At 43.5% G+C, this 21,883-nt stretch overlaps 1 protein-coding gene across 1 annotated transcript in view; it reads right to left on the minus strand.

Moving 5' to 3' along the window:
* The window catches only part of LOC144773916 (N-acetylated-alpha-linked acidic dipeptidase 2-like), a 696,330-nt gene that overhangs the window by 491,290 nt on the left and 183,157 nt on the right, over window positions 1-21,883 (minus strand). Inside the window, exon 6 of the mRNA XM_078658978.1 lies at window positions 1,030-1,155. Coding sequence (XP_078515104.1) covers window positions 1,030-1,155 — 126 coding nt within the window. The remainder of the gene's footprint in view (window positions 1-1,029; window positions 1,156-21,883) is intronic.

A 21,883-nucleotide genomic window follows, 5' to 3' on the forward strand; every position in this document is an offset into this window, starting at 1 on the left:
GCATCAGATACGTGTAATTAATTTTAAAAAAAAGTGCTTTGTGGACTTCAGTTATTTAGGCTTACTGGTCATCTATCTCCAAAATTTGATTGTGTTAAAATATGAGGTCTAAATTGAAGGAGACCATTCTGTGTACTTTTAGTTATACTAGAAAACAGGGTTTCTTTTTTAACATCCTTCTATTGCAGGACCCGCCATCAATTCAATCTTTTGTATTTCATGGATTTGCTCTCCAGTCATGTGTGGATATCTTTGACTGTAACAGATAAACCAGCTCTTCCATAAATTGCAGAGAATTTGGAAGTGGTTGGAATATTAGTAAGAAGTGTGGGCCACTCTAACATCTGAGGTCTTCCTTCATTTACTTGTCATCCGTGATGTGTACCAAATGGTGTTGATCTGACATTAAACCTCAATAGCTTTAGTCTACCAGATATTGGCCAATAGGCTCTTCGCCACTCCTCTCTGTGGGTGGTGGTTGAAGGTGGGCAAGAAAGACCAGGTGGAAAGGTTCTGTATTTTCACCTTCGCTTTATCCCTTATATGATGTTGTGTGCTACAGGTTTCATGAGCCATAGGACTATGTGAAATCTACTGTTATCACCCACTGAGTAGATTTTATTACTTAGTGTATTCTAATTTAAATTTCAGATACCAGGAGGCTGTAGTTTCTTTCACTGAAGACTTCATCACCTGTGAGTTTTACTATTTGTGCTGAAACACTGTCAACCTGTGGCAGTAATACATTCAACACAAAACCACATCACATTCACAGTGTATCTGTACCATAATCATGATATGATTCGTTTTTATTAGGTCTATATAATCAATTTCAATGTTCAAACGTGAAAACAGATCAGTGTATTGTGGAATACTCTATTACAATAAGAGAAGGCTCTGTGATTATTTTGAGACTTTTTTTCGTATTAAGGATATAGTGTGAATATATGAATCCGGTAGGAATGTTTTATAAAAATAAGTTCAATGGGACATAGTAGAGGAATGACTTGTATATGGGTAATGTATTACTTGGTTTCCTCTGAAAATTGATCCGTATCTTGCAATGACAATCTTTCCAGTACAGTTGATCCCAATGTCCCGCTCAAGTTGGAAAAAGTCTTCTGTTCGGGCATAGTTCACATACACTAGATCACCCTAGGAAAGGAAAACAGTGAAGGTTGAACTGTGAAGATGCAGCACTGATGGGGTACAACAGTGAGGACGCATCAATGAAAATATAACAATGAGAATAAAAGATCAACTAGAAAACAGTTGGCTACAATGCAGAGGATACAATACTGAAAATACCAAAGTGAGGATACACGAGTGATGATATATGAATAAAGATGCTAAAGTGAATGTGTATAGTTCTGAATGATTCCACCATGATAAGGCATTCAGCAGATAACTTTTTAAGAACAATGTTGGAAAATAATAGTACTCAATGGTTGTTCGTCAGTATAAGGTTCATCATTTCTCTTGTTGTCCTTTGTAACATTAGACTCCAAAACCCATTTGCTGGGTCTCTGTGCCACCTTTCATACTTTATATCTCAGTTTACTCATTGGCTCCTTGTGTTTTCTCCCCATCTTCCTGTTCATCAGGAGTCCACCACTCAGACATCAGATAGAAGAGCTCAGCTATAATAAAAAAGGTGTGCCACTGGAAGCACAAAGTAAACTACCACACTTTGCTTTATTCCCCAAATCATCATGCAGACTGTACAGTGTGTCAGAAGAACTGACAAGTCAACACACTTTGACACTGTACAGCACACTTTGACCATGCACAGCATTTCGCAGTCTTTCAGCTAGGTTTGCACTAAACAAACATTACATACAATCTTACTTATTCCGTTTTCCTTCTTAAGTTATTTGTATTGTCTACCCCACCCTATTGCTCCGCCTCCAGCTTTGGTCTGCATGGAGGCGTTCTGCAGCAGCCCTATGATGAAGCATGCCACAACATGTTGTGGGTGTGGGTAGTTTTTACAAAGTGAAGGTGCTCCTGATACATTGTTGTACGACTTGCAACTTGGCAAAAAACGTGACTTCAAGTTACCTTACTTTCTATTGTGTGTTTGCACTGACTGGAATGACACAGTCGTTCACAGAAAGGCATTAATAATACAGTCATCCTAGTGGCTATAGCTTATAATTGGGTATTGTGTAAAAGAATTGGGAAAACAGCACAGACTGCACTGGCACTTAGCAGTATCTTGGGGGCTTTTAGCAATTGTTAGAAATGGGGGTCTCTCGTTGGCAATTGTTTGCACTTTTGTCCAAGTAGGGAGATACAATTCTAAAATAACCCCTGCTCTCGCCCTTGGTAGCTTGGCACAAGCAGACAGGCTTATCTCAGAGGCAATGTGTAAAGCATTTATGCACGCATACAGTAATACAGTGAAAACTCCACAAATGGACACCACACCAGTTTAGAAAAATAAGTAATCTTTATCTGAACCAAACAAGACCAAAACAACAAAAATCCAACATACATTTATCAAGGTAGGTCTATTAGAGGGTAAAAACAGTTCTGTCCAAAGCAAACTATAGATGCGACACTTTCAACACAAAGTACCCTGGATGCGTCAAAATCATAAACAAAAAACGCCACAGGGAAGGTGATGAGTCTGTTCCTTACATTCATCGGTTCCATACGCGCAGCTAAGGTGATGTGTCAGTTCCTTGCTCCAGGGGAGGTGATGTGCCGGTTCCTTACTGCCAAGCGGGGGAGGTGATGTGTCAGTTCCTTACTGAAGAGGAGGTGATGCATCGGTTTCTTACTGTGGCCCAGCGTTTTTGTAGACTTGGCACCCCGGTGCGATGCATTGGGATTTGGAGATGCGTCGGTTCTCGATGCGATGGCGCTGCGTTGATCTCTCCAGCCGTGGTCCCACAATGCGTCAGTTCTTGCAGTCGCACAGCAGGGCCTGTGTTGGAGTTGGTGTGGTGATCTTGGAGATTGGTGCACAAGACTCGGCGTGCAGTGATTTCTCCAGCTGCCGGCAGATGCTACGTCAGTTTCTTCAGTGGCATCAAAGTGATGCATGAGAATTCTTCCCGCACAGAGGTGTTGTCAGAAACTGGTGCGGATGTGTCACTCCTCTTTGGTTGCCTCACTTTGCCCATCTCCCAGTAGCAGGAACAACCTCCAGAGGCCCAACACAGGAATAGGCACCTCTTGGCAGGTCAGAACACCCAGCAGGGAAGTTCACGGGGAGCTGGTAGTGAAGTCTTTGTGTCCCTGGGACTTTAGAACAGGTGACAAGCTCTACTTCAAGTCCTTGGAGATCTTCTTCAAACAGTATGACAGCACAGAGCAAAGTCTTGGTCCTCTCCTTGGCAGAAACAGCCACTTCAAGCCAACCGCAGACATCACACAGCAAAGGGGCAGTACTTCTCCTTCAGCTTTCCAAGCTCTTCTCCTTAGCAGAGGTTACTCTTCAGTCCAGAAGTATTCTAAAGTTCTGGGCCCCAATATTCATATTCAATTTCTCTTTGTTCTTTTATGGCAGAGAGGCTCTGCGCTCAGTCGAAACCAGTTCCTTCCTTTCTGGTACAGCTTCCTGGCAGGAGGTGGAGACAGCATTGTGTAAGGCAGACCAGGCTCATTCAGGTGAAAGGAAATCTCCTGCCTCTATTCAAAATGCAGCCCAGGTCTATTCAGCACGGCCCTGAGTCATACAGGAAAGGCAGGGCACACCCCACCCCCTCAGTAGCTGTTTACAGTGAATGCACATCACCGGCCCCTGTAACTCCAAAGCCAGACAGTCAATCCATAAACCAGCAGAGGCGCACAGGATGGCTAAGCAAGAAAATACCCACTTTCTAAAAGTGGTATTTTCAAACTGACAATATAAAAATAATCTTTATAAAAGATGCATTTTTATATTCTGAGTTCAGGCATACTAACCACCACTTTCTACCTTGTACCAATGGGTAATTATGCTTATAAGGTGTTATAAATAAACTCCCATTCTATCCTCTGGGACAGTTAGCCTTTCAATAGTGAAAAACAAAATACAGTATATTTCACTATCAGGACATGTGCCATACCTGTCCTACAAGTGCGACAAGCAGGTCGGGGTCACAGGCGGTCATTGCTATAGCATGATGAGTCGGTTAAATGCGACAAACTGTAATCGCTGTACAGCGAAGAGCAGGTCAGGTATCACAGATGGTCATCGCTGCAGCACAAACAGCCCACTAAGCTTCAAGGACAATCATTGCTGTAGCGCAAATACAGGTGTTGCACTGCCGATCGTTGCTGCCGGTTACTGTCAGCACAAAGAGCTAGTATCACTGGAACTGCACATTTGAAGTCATTGGAGCTGGCAGATTCTTCCCACGAGCAGACCTATTCACGGGCACGTGGAACCTTACCTTCAGGATTTATACCTCTTATTTAAGAGGAGTACACTCTGATGCCAGCCAAGGGTCCAGGACCAAAACAGCATGGTAAAATTGGCCTAACCTAATTGGAACATTTAATTTATTTGTACGTCCCTGTACCTAGGGTCTTTAAATTAAATGCTAATAGTGGGCAAAAACCTGCAAACTTGTTTTTCACTGTTGCAAGGTTTGCTTTCCCAAAGGAAAACGCTGGATTACACCATAGCAGAGCAGCTAGCAAATTGATTCACAGACTCATTTAAGTAGAAATATAAAATTCAACTTAATAGTTAAGTCAAATTTTATATTACTATTTTGGAAATGACACTTTTAGAAAATTGCCATATTCCTACCTAGGCCAAAAGGGCAGTTTTTCCAGTGTCATGTGACTTGAGATGGCTCCCCCTGTAGTAAGATATAGAATGCTCTGGGTCAAAGGACCTGGGTGTGGAGAGGTGTTTTTTTCATTGAGTAGGATGGTCTAGGAGCTGTTCCCTGTCCCTCCCTGAGTTTCAAAGGATTCCTACCCTGTCACTGGCAGATGTAGTTCACACCTAGGCCTGCCTTCCTTTTGGCTTCCTAGACAACTTGGCTCCACATACAATGGGGCAGACCATCTCCAATCTATCTACATTCTAAAAGGAACTAAAAGCTTTGTTGTTTCAGAGACATCTTTATGCTACTGCCTAACTTCAATCTACCTCTATTCCTCCTCTCTCATTATGTTTTGACTCTAAGAACCTGTTGCCTTTTTTTTGCCTTTGGAGCAGCGTAATTTTGTCTCTACCCTTACACGTCACAAATACGCAAAACATATGCACACTTAGCACTAGATATTCAGTGCGCCCTAATGTTATTAATGTAAAGTGATGCCTTTGATGAATTCCTGAAGTGCATTCACTGTAGAACTAAAGAATTATATACACTGTGAGCTTTAATCTTAATAAATAGATCATGGTCTTAAAAATGTGATAAAACAGTCCTCACACTCTTAAAATGTATTTAATTTAGAAACTTGAAAGTTTTATGTAAAATGTGCACTAATGTTTTAATATATGCACTTATAATGTAGTTCCAAGTCACATTGATACACATGTATTCCAGTTATTTCATCTTTATGCAACATGTAACATGAATCTAATGTACTGAAATCTTCCATTCCTGTGTGGTAATATGTGCATATGCATATTAAAAGTGCACTATTTACTTAATATGTTAAATTGCCATGACTATTCCTGTATTACTTTACCGTTGTCAGTTTTCTGCTTGCGTGTCTTTCCCTTGCAGGTACAGCAGCATGGTTTGTTAGTTTGAGAATAGAGTTAACACTGTACTAGGATAAAGAGTCTGAGAAGAAAACCTTGACACGGAACATTGAGAGCCAAAGCGTTAGCTGACAGTTCCTATTTGTAATGATGCAAATAGTCGCAGGTATTCATGGATATTAACTTTCCCAGGGGTGTTGATTTAGAGATTCTGGTGGATGTTCACCCTGTCTGAGGTTTCAGCACTTTCCTTTGGACTTTGAGAGGTGTACACCTCCATGCTTATCCCCTTTGACTCTTAGCTTAGAGTGGCTTAGGCTAACACTTATAGCCCTATGCCCAGTAGACCTTTGACCGAGCTTCTGAGATGCCGACACCTTTCTGCAATTTCCACGCATTTTCCTATTTTTCTACATTTCTTTGATTTTTTAGATCCCTTTAGATGTATTTATTGAGTTTTATACAGCGCTGGCTAGACCCGTAGGCATCAGAGCGCTTTACATGAGGATCAGTAAATTACAGGTTACAAGTTAAATTTGTTACAAAGCATAATCAAACATAGGATTAAAAAGCAGTGTTAAGGTAAATTCGTCAGAAGAGGGGGAGGAAGGAGACAAAACAGGGAGACAGGGAGAAACTGTGTCCAATGTCCGGCTGGGTAGGTGACAGTCAAGGGGATGAACCAGTGCCGATCTCCTCTATAGCTGTCTGGCACCAGGCATCAGCCATAATGCTCAGACTCCCCTGTCAGGGGGGGTTAGGGGGGTGGAAGGAAGACAAAACAGGGAGAGGTGAGAGGCTGAGCTGGATGTCCGGTTGGGAATTGGAGAAATGAGAAACCCACTGTCCAAACAAAATCTAGATGGGCATGGGAATATTGTTTCTGTGATTATGAAGGCACCATCAGCAGGAGGCTCAATAGCCGGGAGAGGCAGAGGCCAGAAAGCAGGAAAAGACAGCGGGCGAATGGGGGCAGGCGGCGGGCACCATCTAAGAGTCAGGCATTTTCCTGGCCCGATCATACAGTAGACATCAGGAAGGAGCGCCTATGTAAAGGAGGATCAGAAGGGATGCCCCAACAGCTCAGTTTAGGAGTGGCCCAGAGCCTCCAGAGTCCCCCTCGGAGGTGGTCAAGACTGGTCCCAGTCGCCATCTTGAAGTCAGGCACTGCCCTGAGAAGGCTCTGCAAAGAATAAATCGGCCTCAACCAACTCCTTCAGCTCGATCCCTATATCAGGTGCACCTCCTAACTTTTGGGACAATTGTGGGCACAGTCTTTGTTCCTCGTCCCGGAGTTATCTGTGTCTTCCCCTTAGGAGTCACACTCACAAGGCTCAAGCGGTGCATGCTGAAATCGCAAAGTGGTACATGCTTGTGTGTCTCGCCCGCTTCTACACTTCTCTGCAGCAGGTTAGGCCACTCAACAACGGTCCTGCGGTCAGTGGCACAGCGCAGGGCACTCCTATCGTTCCACTCCCCTCAGAAGCAAGTGGCGGCCAATGGGCTTGTTGGGACAGTTGATTCCAATCCCTGTTTAAAGGATATCTGCCAGTTCGTGAGTTTCTCCAGGGCCTACCGATATTCCTACCGAAGTCCCGGTCTCCCAGGAAGTCTCGGCCGCAAACACAGTGTGCAGGGCTCCTCCCCCTTCGATAGCGGCTTCCCCGCACCGATGTTACAGGCAAAACAGGTCACCCACTGTAGCAGCCATCCACTGTTGGATACCATTTTGTTCGGCAGCTGTGTAAATGAGCATAGGTGGGGTAGGGCCATAGAGTAGGGCTCAGCTGCACATATCAGATGTGTCCATTTCCTGTACCAGACATTCACAATGAAGTCAAACAAGTTAAAGTAAGTAGAATTCCTCAAAGATATTTATGTATGATTATTAGAACCACCGTCCATTTGGAAGGGAGAAAGGAAAACAAATGGTGATCTTAATGCAGATGGAGAGGGGAACTTGGATTGGGGTAGGGCAACAAAAATATAACACTTCAGGGAGCGTCAGGGAAATCAGTCTATTTACAAGGGGACAGGACATTTTTGTCCACAAAGATGTATCAGTCAAAGAGTCAAGTGTCCTTCTGGTCATCCTCTACTAACACAATGTCCAGATCCTCTGAGTCTGATGCAGGCACGCGGCTGGCCGGTGCAGGAGCAGACACCACATGGTTTTGGGACACACGAGGGGTAGGGGGGCACACAGTGTGGACCAACGGACAGGGGGATACATTGTCGGTGGTATGGGAAGGGAGTTGAGAAACAACAGACGACATGGCTGTGGCCAGGGAATTGACGCAGGTGAGGTGGGTGGTCAGAGCTCCGACAACCTCCGCTCGCATCATGCCTATCTCCAGACACACCTGCAGCATGATGCGAGCGGACATGTCTGGCTGACCCTCACACATCCACAAAAAGCCCTCTGGGACAGCCACAGGAGGAACAACACAGGGAGGGGCCTGAGTGGGAGTGGAGGGATGTGGTGCCTCAGGTCCGGAGCCGATGTTGTGGTCGAGCAGGCAGCTACGATGAGGGGGACTGGTTGTAGGGGATGCAGCTGGAGTCCCGGATGGAATGGGGGCCTCTGGAGATAGGAGTTACATTAGTTTGGACTTTGAATTGAATGATTTTAGACTCTACTCGTATATAGGAGAGGCTCAGAAACTCTTCTCTGAGCATCAAATCTTGTTATTAATCTTCTCTATGGCTCTGACTTCTACTTTGTCTTTTACTGGTATCCCTGAACTGGTTTAGGAGTTTGGGTTATTCAGTTGCTATTCTGTACCTTTACAGCATGGTATTGAGATTTATCTTAACCCGACTGTTAATCTGTAATAAACCTTAACTATGGTCACTGATTCCTGGTCCTTATTGTGTATCCAAATGGATTAAACTGTTAATTACATTTGTTTGATTAAATGCTAACGCCCTTTACCTCTCCGTCAGCAAAAAAGGTCTATTGGATCACGGATGGTAAGAGTGTTGGCCCAGCACTTGATCACCTCCCTCTCAACCCTCTTCATGTTTTTTTTCCTATATTTTGAGTATTAGTAGTGCTTTTCTTTGATTCTTATCCTTATGTATGGAGTATATTATTATGTTCTCCTGTTCTTTGTGTATCACTTCACACTGTAAAGCGCTCTAAAGTTTGAGGGCCATATTGGGGCTCTATAAGGCTGCATAAATAAATAGCTATATTTTATACCAACTAAAAATGTTTAACAATCTTTCTACCCGTGTCATGACTGACAGTCCTGAAAATCAGTTTCTCAAAAAATGCTTACCTACATTTTTACGGAAAAAGGAAGCCTTTCATCCTGTATCCTGGCCTAGAGCAAGGAGATTATTTTAGTCCTACTGATGACCTGTGCTACAAAAAGTGTTGGGATGCTTCAAACAACTTGTAAGATCCAAGCAGCTGTGCTCTCGGAGTCTTTTGCTTTCTGTAATATTCAGACATGTCAAAGGCAGAACACCTGTTTTAGCTCAGACACTGAAACAGAAATATCCTCCAACGGGCCAGTAAAAATGTGACCTGATGTATTCAAAATTGTGCTTGCAGTCTTGAGCAGAAAGGGAGTATATCAGATGCAGAGTGAACGTGAAAGTAAAGATGTTGCCTGGTATACAGCACACCTTGTGGTTCTGAAAATCTGGATTCATATAATAGTTCTGGACTCGAGAATTAAAACTTCGTCGAAACATGACGAATTTGGTATCAAAAGACCGAGAACGACGAGTACATCATGTACATGTATTTTCAGCCTATTCGAGTGACGATTTCACCTCGAAATCGTCACTTACATTCTGAACCCTTGGCTTTCATTTATGTGTTGCCCTTTACATAGGCCTTAATCCAGCTGAATTCGGTCCCACAAGGACATATACTCCTTAATCGACTTTTCCATGACCTGTACAAGTTGGAACCATTGCCCCAGGCCGAACTCGTTAGGTCAGTTCCCCTCCCAGTGGCTGAGCAAGATAGCATCTAGGCTCAACAAACCATAAAACCATTTCAGCGCGCACACCTGCCATATCTCGCTCACATCTATCTCCACTCTTCTCCTTCACTTACTTTATGATGGGGAGGTGCCCGTTTTTATTAGGGGTCCAGGGATATCTGATGAAATGTTGGGCCTTGCCAAATGATTTGTTGTAGGCAGCACGAAGTGAAATATGGACATGTCATCATGACTCTGCTTTTTCTTTGTACTAAAAATGTTAACGATTTACTTTACAACCAAGAATGTTTTGCCTGAAGCCTAAAATTGTGTATAAGAAGAGAAGCCTGACTTTGTCAAGGCGTGCAGTCTCCTGAGAACATACCCGTATTGTACTTCTAGGACACTTGTTACCTTGGTTGCAGCCAATAAACTAATCTTTGACTTCACCCAGAAGACTCTGAGTTTCTGTGGTCTGGATCAGGAAGAACCCGCGGTCTCTGGGTGTTGATTCCCTGGCACCGCTGGGTTACCGGTTCTGTGCCGGTTCTTAAAAACCCAGTACCTCAGTTGGCACCCAACGTGGGGCGATTCCAGTGGTACCAGTCAGCCTGAAGATCGTGAGGAGCTTTGTGTGGAAATTCCGGAGGACGGCCAACCACCTCATCGACCCCTGCATGTCGACGTGGTCCGAAGGTCTTTGTTGCGAGGTTCCCCGCTTCCCGACGGCTACAAGGACTGCTGCCCTGGCTATCGCCCTGATTTGGACCCTTGAAGTTTGGTAGAGCGAAACACTGAGACGAGTCTTCTGGTGACGTCATCGATATTTCAGTTAAGTATAAGTGGAGCGTCTCCCAGTCTTTAGTTGGACTTAGTTTTGGGTATCTTTGGGATACAAAGTTTTGTATTGGTACTTGCAAGCACCAAAACCGAAGGACTCGTGTATTCACGAGAAATATCGTAATCGATAATCCTTTGCAGTTTGGAACTAGACTAGAGAGCGAAGATGCCTAGTCTTAGACTTGGGAATTTGTTTTGTCTTGGTAGTAATAATAGGGACTCCCGATTGGAGGACTCATGTCCGGTTCCTCCAGTTGGAACTCCAACTTACGAACTATATGTAAAACATGGGGTAGGCCCCATCACCTACAACGAACTATGGATTAAATACACCAGGAAAGATGGTGTTCTAAAATGGCCCCAATATGGTAGCTTTGATTCCGAAATCTTAGACAACCTTGAAGTGAAACTCTTTAAAAAGAAAGCCCGGCCGGCGATGTTTGACTCTTTCCGCTTATGGCGTAAAGAAGCCAAACAAAAAGAAATTAAATTAGCTAAGAAAAATAAGAGAGAAGGGGGACTTTCAGTAATGCAAGCTGCTGTGCAGTTTAAAGATAAGGAAGAAGAGCAGATGAATGAGCAGTTGCATAGGCAACTTAAAATGGCAATGGATAAGTGTTTTCCAGTTTTGCCGTCTCTTCAGAAAGAGGCAGCAAAAGAGCGTGAGAAAGACCCATTAATGTCGCATTTACTAAATTCACCACCCCCATATGCGCAGAATGCCACAGCACCCCCGCAACCTTTAGTTGCGCAAACTACGCCTCCTGCTCCTCCACAGCACCCACCAGCTGTTCTTCAGCTGGCTCCTGCTTCTTCGGTGCAGCCTCCTTCAGGCCCACCGACCACCTCTGTTTCACCTGTGTTTTCTACGATTTTGCCTACTGTACTTTTTACATCTCCTAATGCTCCCTCTATGATTTTGCCTACTGCCCCCTCTATTTCCCGATACCTCTTCTGCTATCTCTACCCCTGCCTTATCTCACCCCGTTTTTCCACCTGTTTGTCCTTCAGTTTCACCTTCCATTCGGCAGAAAATGGCCAGCACTGTTACTAATCTTCTTTTACCTCTTTTCGGGTCGCCTACTACGACCCCTAACATGGGAAGAAGACAGTTGCGAAGTCAACTACCCGATTATCAAGAGAGAAATTCACTGAATAGTTTAGCAAGGAAATGGGTCATGGACACTGTAAAATATGATGTACAGTCTGTCATGGAAGTCTTCCATCAATGGGAAGCAGCGACACAGAGATATGTTTTTGAACAGATGTGTGTTTTCCTTTGCGAGGATTTAGAAGACAATGATCAGGAATGCATCCCACGAGAAATGTGTCGTGTAAGGTTTAAGTTCAGAGAAGGTATGATTGTAGGTCCAGATGTGGAGAAAGCAGTTGAAATGTTGTTATCATATCGAAGTAAGGGAAGCAGTTGTAAATTTGTAAATTTGTAAAAACCCAGTTCTGGGTCACCATCTGAATCTAATACATCCAGTAGGAAAAAGGCGCGACAATACCCTATGAGAGAAGTTCCCCCACAATGGAGAGAGGGTGACACAACTGCTGTCCCACCTATTCTGCCACACTTTCAGCGTGTATGGGTACATGTCCCATGGAAGCGAGCTGAAGTTTTAGCACTCAAACAAACATTACCAGATCCGCGTAAAAATCCTGCAGGGTACTATAAAGAGTTGTCGCAAACTGCTGGGTCATGTATAATGAATTTAGCCGATATCGATATGTTATTTGGAAATGTTGTTCCACAGCCTTTATGGGGTAAAATTCGTCATATAGATCATGACCAGGAATTAGGTGACACATGGGCTAATATTACTGCTGCAGATGGCCGACAAGTTGGTGGTGCCAAGCCTGAGCCTTTGATAGCAGAACTCCCTGGTAAAATAGTAGATTACATGAAAACGATAATGCCTGCAATACGCGTAAATTGGGATAAGTTGTCTGCATGCAAGCAAAAGAAAGAAGAAACTGTTTCAGATTTCTTCACTAGATTTGAAGAAACATTTGTCGACCACAGCGGTCAAGATATGACCACAGAAGGTGGTCAGAGATTATTTGTCGATAAATTCGTGCACAATCTGCTTCCAGAATTGTGTAAAAAATTAAAAGATTCAGAAAGTTCTTGGGCAGTCTCATCTTCAGCCCAGATATTGGCTACCGCACAATATTACGAGAATAGGGACAAAGATGAGAAAGATAAAGTGGAAAAGAAAACTAGAGAACTAAAAACGAAGGTTTTGCTACAGCAAGCCTATCCGCCACGTGGTGGTGGTAATCAAAATAATAATGGTCAAAATCACTACCAAAATACTTTTCAGCAGCCTCAACAGTATCAGAGAAACTCGCAAAGATTCGAGTATACTCAACCCTGTGTACCTGTAGGCCCCAACCAGTGTTTATATTGCAAACAAGAGGGTCAATACAAGTATAATTGTCCTGTTCTATTACAACGTGCAAATGGAGTTTCTGGTGTTAGAGGTCGTGGCAGTCAGCAAGCACCTAGAGGTAGAGGGCGTGGAAACGCCCCTCCGGACACACGTCCCCTTCCACCACAAAACTCTATGAACAGGTTTGATCAGCAAAATAACGTATCTGACAGGACAGCTCAATACTACGTTGATGATTATTACACAGAAGATGAGCAGTGGGAGAATAATGATTGCTAGGACGGCCATAGACAAAGAGAGGGAGTTGTTTCAGTTCCAGTAGATCAGAGTGGACCTTACGTTGAGGTGATTACATCAGGTGTGTCAGAGCCTTTTCTGTTGGATACTGGTGCTACAAAGAGTTCTATTATGCACTCCAAACTCCCTGGCGCACCTTTGTCTGGCGAAATGAACGTTTCTGTAGGTTTTTCTGGCGCCCCAGTTAGAAATCCGATTTCTGACCCTTTATCTCTTTCTGTTGGTCCTTGTGAATTCGAAGCACCCCTTATTCTGACAACAGGTTGTGGTGAAAATTTTCTAGGATTGGATTTGTTAAAAAGATTGTATGCAACTTTGTACTGTTCTCCTTCAGGAGTACAACTTACGTTAGGTAAGAAAGTGGTTTCTCCCATGTATTTGTCAAGAGATGCACTTCCAGCAGAATTGTCGTTTCTCCCAGATATTCTTTGGGCTACTGGTCCTAATGATGTAGGTCTTTTAGAAATTCCACCATATGTTGTAACATTGAAGTCCAATGTCAAAATGCCACGAATTCCCCAATACAAAATATCTAATGAGGGTGAAAAAAGCGAACTGACCCTTCTCAGCCACCTGTGTACAGATTTGTGATTGATCTTCGAGAAGTAAATAAGATAGTTGTGCCACAATTCCCAGTTGTCCCCTACATTGCCACATTATTGACTATGATTCCAGCTTCTGCTTCGTGGTTTTCGGTGATTGACCTAAAGAATGCTTTCTTCAGCATCCCAATTGCTGAGGAGAGCAGGGATATTTTTTCCTTCAGTTGAGGAGGTCGAAGCTTCCGGTTTAAACGCGCTCCTCAAGGCTACTGTGAAAGCCCCTCAATATACAGTCAAGCTTTGAAAGCACAGCTTGACACAATTGTTTTGCCTAAAGGTGCCACTCTTGTACAGTATGTGGATGATCTGCTCATTGCTGCAGACACTGAGAAAATTTGTAAAAAGGCCACGTTGGCATTATTGCGTCATCTGTGTGATCTGCATCACAAGGTGTCACTTTCCAAGCTTCAATATTGCCGACAAGAAGTGACCTACTTAGGTCACCTCTTATCGAAGGAGGGAAGGAAACTGACCCCAGAAAGAATTCAGGCAATAGCGAAATTGAATGTGCTAAGAACACAGAGAGAAGTGCGTGCTTTCTTGGGCATTACATCGTACTGTAGACAGTGGATTCCGAATTTTTCGTTATTGGCCAAACCCTTGGTGGCATTAACGTGTAAAAATACACCCAATCCCATTCCTTGGTCTGAAGAGTGTCAGAAAAGTTTTCTCGAATTACGCACAGCATTATGTTCGGTTCCTGTGTTAGGTACCCCCAACTACAGTAAGCCTTTCACATTGTATGTCCACGAGAAGGAAGGCTGTGCATTGTCTGTGTTGACTCAGTTATTTGGAGGTAGACAGCGGCCATGCGCCTATTTTTCGTCCACTTTGGACCCGGTAGCTAAAGCATTGCCGAGATGTTTAAGGGCCACAGCAGCAGCAGCTGTTTCTATTCGACAGTCTGCTGGTCTAGTAATTAATAATACACTAATTGTGATGGTTCCACATGCAGTAGACACATTGTTAAATAGGACCAAGACACAGCACTTAACTAGTGCTCGACTGTCCAGTTACGAATTGACGCTGCTAGCGAGCCATGTGCATATAAAAAGGTGCAGTACCTTGAATCTAGCCACGTTGTTACCAATTGCAGAGGAATCAGATGCTTTAGAACAGCACGATTGTTTTCTCGCAACAGAGGAAGAAACAAAAGGGAGAGTGGATTTATTTGACACTCCTCTTGCTGAATGTGATGGTACATTATGGGTGGATGGTTCATGTTTTAAGCTCCCAAATGGTAACGTGACTGCAGCATATGCTGTCACGACTTTGCACACAGTTGTTGAAACTGCACGAATACCACATGGTTCAGCTCAAGCCGCAGAATTAGTTGCACTAACGAGAGCATGTGTATTGTCTAAAGGAATGAGAGTGACTATCTACACTGATAGTCAGTATGCTTTTGGCATGGCTCACAGCTTTGGACGATTGTGGAGAGAACGTGGGTTCCTGACTTCGCATGGAGCTAAGATTCAGCATGGTCAGTTGGTGAATGAGCTTCTTGAATCACTGACCTTACCTCTGCAAATGGCGATTGTGAAATGTAGTGCTCACAAGAAGGTGACTGATGATGTTGGGCGTGGGAACGCATTTGCTGATGAGATCGCTAAAGAAACGGCAAAGAATGTGATGAGCCGAATGTATGTTGCAGGCCTTGAAAGATGGACTGGCGATGTTGGAATATGTGAGGACACGATAGAGAGTGTGAAGTCCATCCAAACTGAGGCCACAGAGGAAGAGTTGAGCACGTGGAGAGAGAGTACAGGAAGAATGGATGCAAATGGTTGTTGGGTTGAATTGACAGAGCATCAGAGATGGTTGTTACCCGATGCATATGTGCTTGCAGTGGTTACAATGGCTCATGGAATGGCTCATATCAGCGTGAAAGGGATTTGCGAGTTGTTGGCCCCAGTATGGAAGAATGCAGGGATTCCCAAGTGTGCAGAGAATGTTGTCAAGAATTGCATGGTATGTCTGAAGCACAATCCTGGTAGGGGAACCCCAACTCCAGCTGGTCATTTTGCACCTCCTACGTACCCGTTCGAGGTTTTGCAGCTAGATTTCATACACATGGAGAGGTGCAACAACTTAAAATACGTGCTCGTTGTTGTTTGTGCTTTCTCGAGATGGGTAGAAGCCTATCCCCTAAAAGACAATACTGCCTTGTCCACAGCAAAACCCCTTGTAAAAGAGTACTTCCCCAGGTTCGGAATGCCTAGAATGGTCTGGTCTGACAACGGAAGTGAATTTGTGGGTCGTGTGATGAAAAGAGTGTGTGAAGGGCTAGGCATTAGGCAGAAGTTCCAATCTGCAAATCACCCCCAATCAGCTGGATTAGTAGAATGTTACAATGGCACTTTAAAACTTAAATTGGCCAAAATCCAAGCAAGCACAGGTCTTAAATGGCCTGACGCTCTACCCTTAGCACTCCTATCCACCAGAATGACTGTGCATTCGCGAGTGAAACTCAGCCCTGACGAAATTGTCTTTGGCCGGCCAGCCAACATATGGGGAGTGCCTAGGCACACGAAGTTCAGCGAGCTGCAACACCCTATTTTGCTTGATTACTTGTATGAACTGACGGCTAAATTGCGTGTTTTGCATCAACAGGTCCACAACACCCTGCCTCTGGTCTCTGAGACTCCAGGTCACTCCATTGTCCCTGGATCCTGGATTCTCGTGAAAAACTTTCAGAGGACAAAGAACGACCAGCCCAGGTGGACCGGGCCGCATCTCGTCCTTCTTTCCACGAGGTCAGCTGTTCGAGTGGAGGGGAAGGCCAACTGGATCCACGGGGTCCACTGCAAGAGAATCCCTTCACCTCCGCCACATGACCAGTGGGTCCAGAAGGGAGTCACTGACTCAGAGCTTATAACTGTGCCACGTATCATACCTTTCAGCAATGACCGTGTAAAAGAAACTAACCCTGAATGTGAAAGCGAGAAAATTTTTCAAGAGACTGTGCCACCATCAGAACAATTGAACTTTTTGGAGCCTGAACTGCTGTTTCAGGACCAGACAGTACCAGGAAAAAGACGCTACAATCTGAGACCGAGAAAAACGAACTAACAAAAGTGATTCCTTTTTATGATTTGAGACCAAGACCTATGAACAAATAAAATATCTTTTTTTCCTCCCAAGTACTTTTTTTGAAAGTGCAGATCTCCCATCTAGGTAACTTGCTTATTTTTGTTTTTCGAACCGCCATCCGGGTTCCGCTGCTAGGGCCGCGGTTGATTAAAGTCTTTTGGGTGCAGCTGACGACGTTAGGTCGGTAGTTCTGGTCAGTCCAAGGGAGTTGCCCTAGACTGACGGAAGCATCCTTTAGCAGAGGCAACCTCCCACCGCGGGCAGCACTTTAGAGAGGATGGAGTTTCCTGATGTGGAGAGACCTGCCAAACAAATGAACTTTAAGCAGAGACTGTGTAACACGATGACAAAGAAAAGTTTTATAATATTGTGTATTTTTATGCTATCCAGCGTAATGATCTTTTTTGATAAGTTATGTTTTATTCTCTTTCCATGTAACATTTGCGCCCACTGCATCACCCATACCTCCTCCTACTGTTTCCTCTCATTCTTTCCACCCTCTGCCTGACCACGAATCAAATAGGAGGTTAGAGTTCGTTAATACCTCCTTTGTTCAGTTATTACACCAACACCAACTTGTAATGAACACAACTAACTGTTGGGTGTGCGGTCTCATGCCTCACACAACGGATAAAGGTATCCCCTATTTGGTCCTGCCATTTAGTCACAATGGTTCAGTATGGGCATATAGGACAATGTTCATATATGCACGAGAAATCCAACCCCTACGTTCTGTAAAAGACAACCTCAAGACTAGCGCCTTAGTCAAAGGTATAGTTGACCTGATCAAGGAAGTAACTTCCTATGAAGATACTCCGGATGATGAGATACTTGCATATGTAGGTTGGAACGTGACCGGATATGGCACTACTTTAAGTGAGAAACAGCAAGCCAAAAGATCGTCCCCTATCTGGATCGTACCCCATCAAGGTCACCTGTGTCTGCAAGGTATTGGCAAGAATCCCAGAGCTCAGCTAGGGAAGAGTATCTGTACAGAAACGTATGTTTTTGGATCTCAGACTTCCCCTGCGTTTTTAGCCGCTAAGGGTACTTATTTCATCTGCCATGATAGAGCCTATACATGGTTGTCCCCTGACTTCTCGGGCTCATGTTTTGTTTCATTCCTGTTGCCTCCCACATACACAGCAGCGGTGGATTACCACCGGACAAGGGTAGTTAGAGGTGTTTTGAGCAAAGAAGACACTGCAGGTCAAGAATTTGGAGACTTTGCAAAGGGTTTTCTGCCGTTCTGGGGATCCATGGCTAACAGTAGAAACATAAGGCAATTAACAAGGGTAGTTGAGTCCACCGTGACCGAAACTGCTGGTGCCCTTAGTAACTTGACTGCTGAGCTCCAGTCGGATCGACTTATGACCCTTCAGAACCGGGTCGCTTTGGATGTTATACTTGCAGACCGAGGTGGAGTATGCAAATTGATCCAGTCTAGTTGTTGCATTTTCATCCCAGATAATGCTCCAACCGTGTACAGGGCCATTTCCAAACTACATAAGATTTCCGAATCTATTCATGTGGATAAAGGAGATTGGTCGTTAATGGGATGGTTCTGGGAACTGATATCTGCCTGGGGATGGAAAATTCTAATGGTCATAGCCATTCTTTTCATGTTCTGTCTGTGCATACAGTGTGCTCCTGCAATATGTGGCCTCTGTGTTACATCATGTGTAAGGAAGCCTGTGTCAAGAGATGAACTAAGTACTAGAATGATGTTACAGCAACATCTCAATGACTTTAGGAATATAGATCTGGACTCAGACTAACATGAGGATAGATTAATTGCCTATGTAAGGGCAAAAGGAGGGTTTGTGGTTCTGAAAATCTGGATTCATATAATAGTTCTGGACTCGAGAATTAAAACTTCGTCGAAACATGACGAATTTGGTATCAAATGACCGAGAACGACGAGTACATCATGTACATGCATTTTCAGCCTATTCGAGTGACGATTTCACCTCGAAATCGTCACTTACATTCTGAACCCTTGGCTTTCATTTATGTGTTGCCCTTTACATAGGCCTTAATCCAGCTGAATTCGATCCCACAAGGACACATACTCCTTAATCGACTTTTCCATGACCTGTACAAGTTGGAACCATTGCCCCAGGTCGAACTCGTTAGGTCAGTTCCCCTCCCAGTGGCCGAGCAAGATAGCATCTAGGCTCAACAAACCATAAAACCATTTCAGCGCGCACACCTGCCATATCTCGCTCACATCTATCTCCACTCTTCTCCTTCACTTACTTTATGATGGGGAGGTGCCCGTTTTTATTAGGGGTCCAGGGATATCTGATGAAATGTTGGGCCTTGCCAAATGATTTGTTGTAGGCAGCACGAAGTGAAATATGGACATGTCATCATGACTCTGCTTTTTCTTTGTACTAAAAATGTTAATGATTTACTTTACAACCAAGAATGTTTTGCCTGAAGCCTAAAATTGTGTATAAGAAGAGAAGCCTGACTTTGTCAAGGCGTGCAGTCTCCTGAGAACATACCCGTATTGTACTTCTAGGACACTTGTTACCTTGGTTGCAGCCAATAAACTAATCTTTGACTTCACCTAGAAGACTCTGAGTTTCTGTGGTCTGGATCAGGAAGAACCCGAGGTCTCTGGGTGTTGATTCCCTGGCACCGCTGGGTTACCGGTTCTGTGCCGGTTCTTAAAAACCCAGTACCTCAACCTGCAGGTTTTTCTGCAACTCCTAAATGTCAAGTAATAGGCCCTTTTTAATTCGAAGTCTACCAGACAGCCCAGCTGTCTGGTTTGCTAAAGACATCTTGAGGATAATCAGAAAGCTTCCCTGGTAATGCATTCTGACCATTGCTTACCATTGGCTTTGTGTTTTGTAACTAGGGCTTCTGGTTTTATGCTTTTTATTTTTTTAACGTTTCCATCTGTATTCATCCATAATTATTTTGTGGCCATCTTATTGGTATTTATCCATATTTATTTTGTGTTTTGAGAATACATGTAGCTGTAAAATGCTATATTTTCACGTTTATTTACCTCTTGGACAGGCACTCATAATTGGATGCCTGTCACGTTTTATCAGATTAAGCAGCTGCGTATAACAAAGCACTCCACTCACAGGTACATATTAGCGTTATACTACAAATATATGTTAACATATGCCTTTATTTAATAGAAATCTCATCCTGTTTTTCAATTCTCCATGCTGTTGCTTAGAATTCATGAAAAACAGCATGGAGAGTCTCTTATAGGGAACCCAATTTTCAGTATTTGAGGTGCTTTTAAAAATAAATACTGGCAGGAAACACATTGTGTTCTGTCTGTATTTAGCTTTAAAAATCTGTAAATATGGAAATCGGTAATCCTTATTTGTAACTCATTTATTCTAGCTTTCTATTTGCTGGCTTTATTTGTTTTCGGGTGTCCAGGTTCTGTTCCTCCTTCCCAATGAGCAAAGCCTTTTCACACCACCTCTCCTGGTATTCTTCCACAAGTGCTCCTTTCTGTAAAAAGGCCTGTAAATCTTGTTCTTATCTTGTCACATTTACTGTGCATTCAGAGACAGAGGTCAAATGTCAGGCTGCGTCCATGGGAGCTGGGTGTTTACTTTACCCTCCCTGCCTTCAAAGTGACAAGATTCATGTAACACTCTTGCTGGATATTGGAGGTAGAGGGCAACAATTAAATTAACTGTTTAAGTATTTTAAAATACATCAGAATTAGCAAAGCACAAATAAAGTACATTTTTTGTTAATTCTGAAGAGTGTTGGACAAACATACTTTAAAATGATCAAAATAAATCAATACACTAGGTGATGCTATTTCCATATGCTATTGTTTGTGCACTGTATAGTTCTATTAGTAAAACTGTATGCCCACACAAATGTAATGGTCATTTCAATTGAAAATATGTTGCCTGTAATGCCAGTGTGGTACCACACCATGCATACTCCACTCTATGCCACTCCCCCTCTTCACCATTCTACGCCCGTGCAATCTACTCTGCCCCACTACACTTTACACCAGGCCACTGCACGCTGGCCCACTGCACTCTACTCTGCTCCACTGCACTCTACTCTGCACCACTCCACTCTAAACCTCTCTACTCTACTCTGCATCACTCTATTATATGCCAATGCACTCTATACCACTCTACCCTACTTCAGTCTAGACCACTCTACTCTGCACTCGACGCCACTCTACTCCATGCCATTCTGCACTCTACGCCCCTCTACTCCATGCCATTCTGCACTCTACACCACTCTACTCCATGCCATTCTGCTCTCTACGCCAATCAACTCTAAGCCAATCCATTCTACCCTACTGTAGTCTGCGTCTCTGTAGTCTGCGCCAGACTACTCTATACCAATGGACTCTACACCACTGCACTCTACAAAGCTATACTCTGTAACACTGCACTCTCTGTTACTGAACTCTATGCCACTTTAATCTGCACTACTGCACTCTATACTAATGTACTCTACACCACTGCACTGTAGTGTAGCTCCTATCTTCCCAATAGGCTCTGCGCATTGGAATAGTACCTACAGCAGTAAAGGCCTAGGCCAGACGTTAACTAGGTCTACTACTGTCGATGCTAGACTTAATTTTTGGGTTTGCCAGCTAAGCTCAGAGTTCGCTAGAAACTTTCTCGAATGTTCAAGGAAGGGATTAACTCCCCTGATTAGACAAGAAGGGATTTAGTTTCTGACAACCATAGAACATGACAACTTTGCTCTCCCCTAATCAAGAGTCAATCTCGAGAGTCGTGTGAGCACAAGGCAATTATTTTACTCAGTCAGTACGTGCATTCTTAGTCTCATCAGAATGTAGAGAAAAGGAAGAGACGGGCGTGTTCAATAAAAGATGTTATTTATTGATCAGTCTCTTTTCTCGTACAAGAGAAATGGATCGATATTATTGCAATACTTATAGTTAAGTAAAGTGCATACATTAGAAGCAATAGTATAAAATAATACTGTAAAAACATTGATATGGTTTCTGAGCCATATGATGTTTAAAATGATTAAAATATATTTACATACACATATACATTTGACTAAACG

The sequence above is a fragment of the Lissotriton helveticus genome, chromosome 8 (genome assembly GCF_964261635.1).
Source record: "Lissotriton helveticus chromosome 8, aLisHel1.1, whole genome shotgun sequence".
NCBI classification, from domain to species: domain Eukaryota; kingdom Metazoa; phylum Chordata; class Amphibia; order Caudata; family Salamandridae; genus Lissotriton; species Lissotriton helveticus.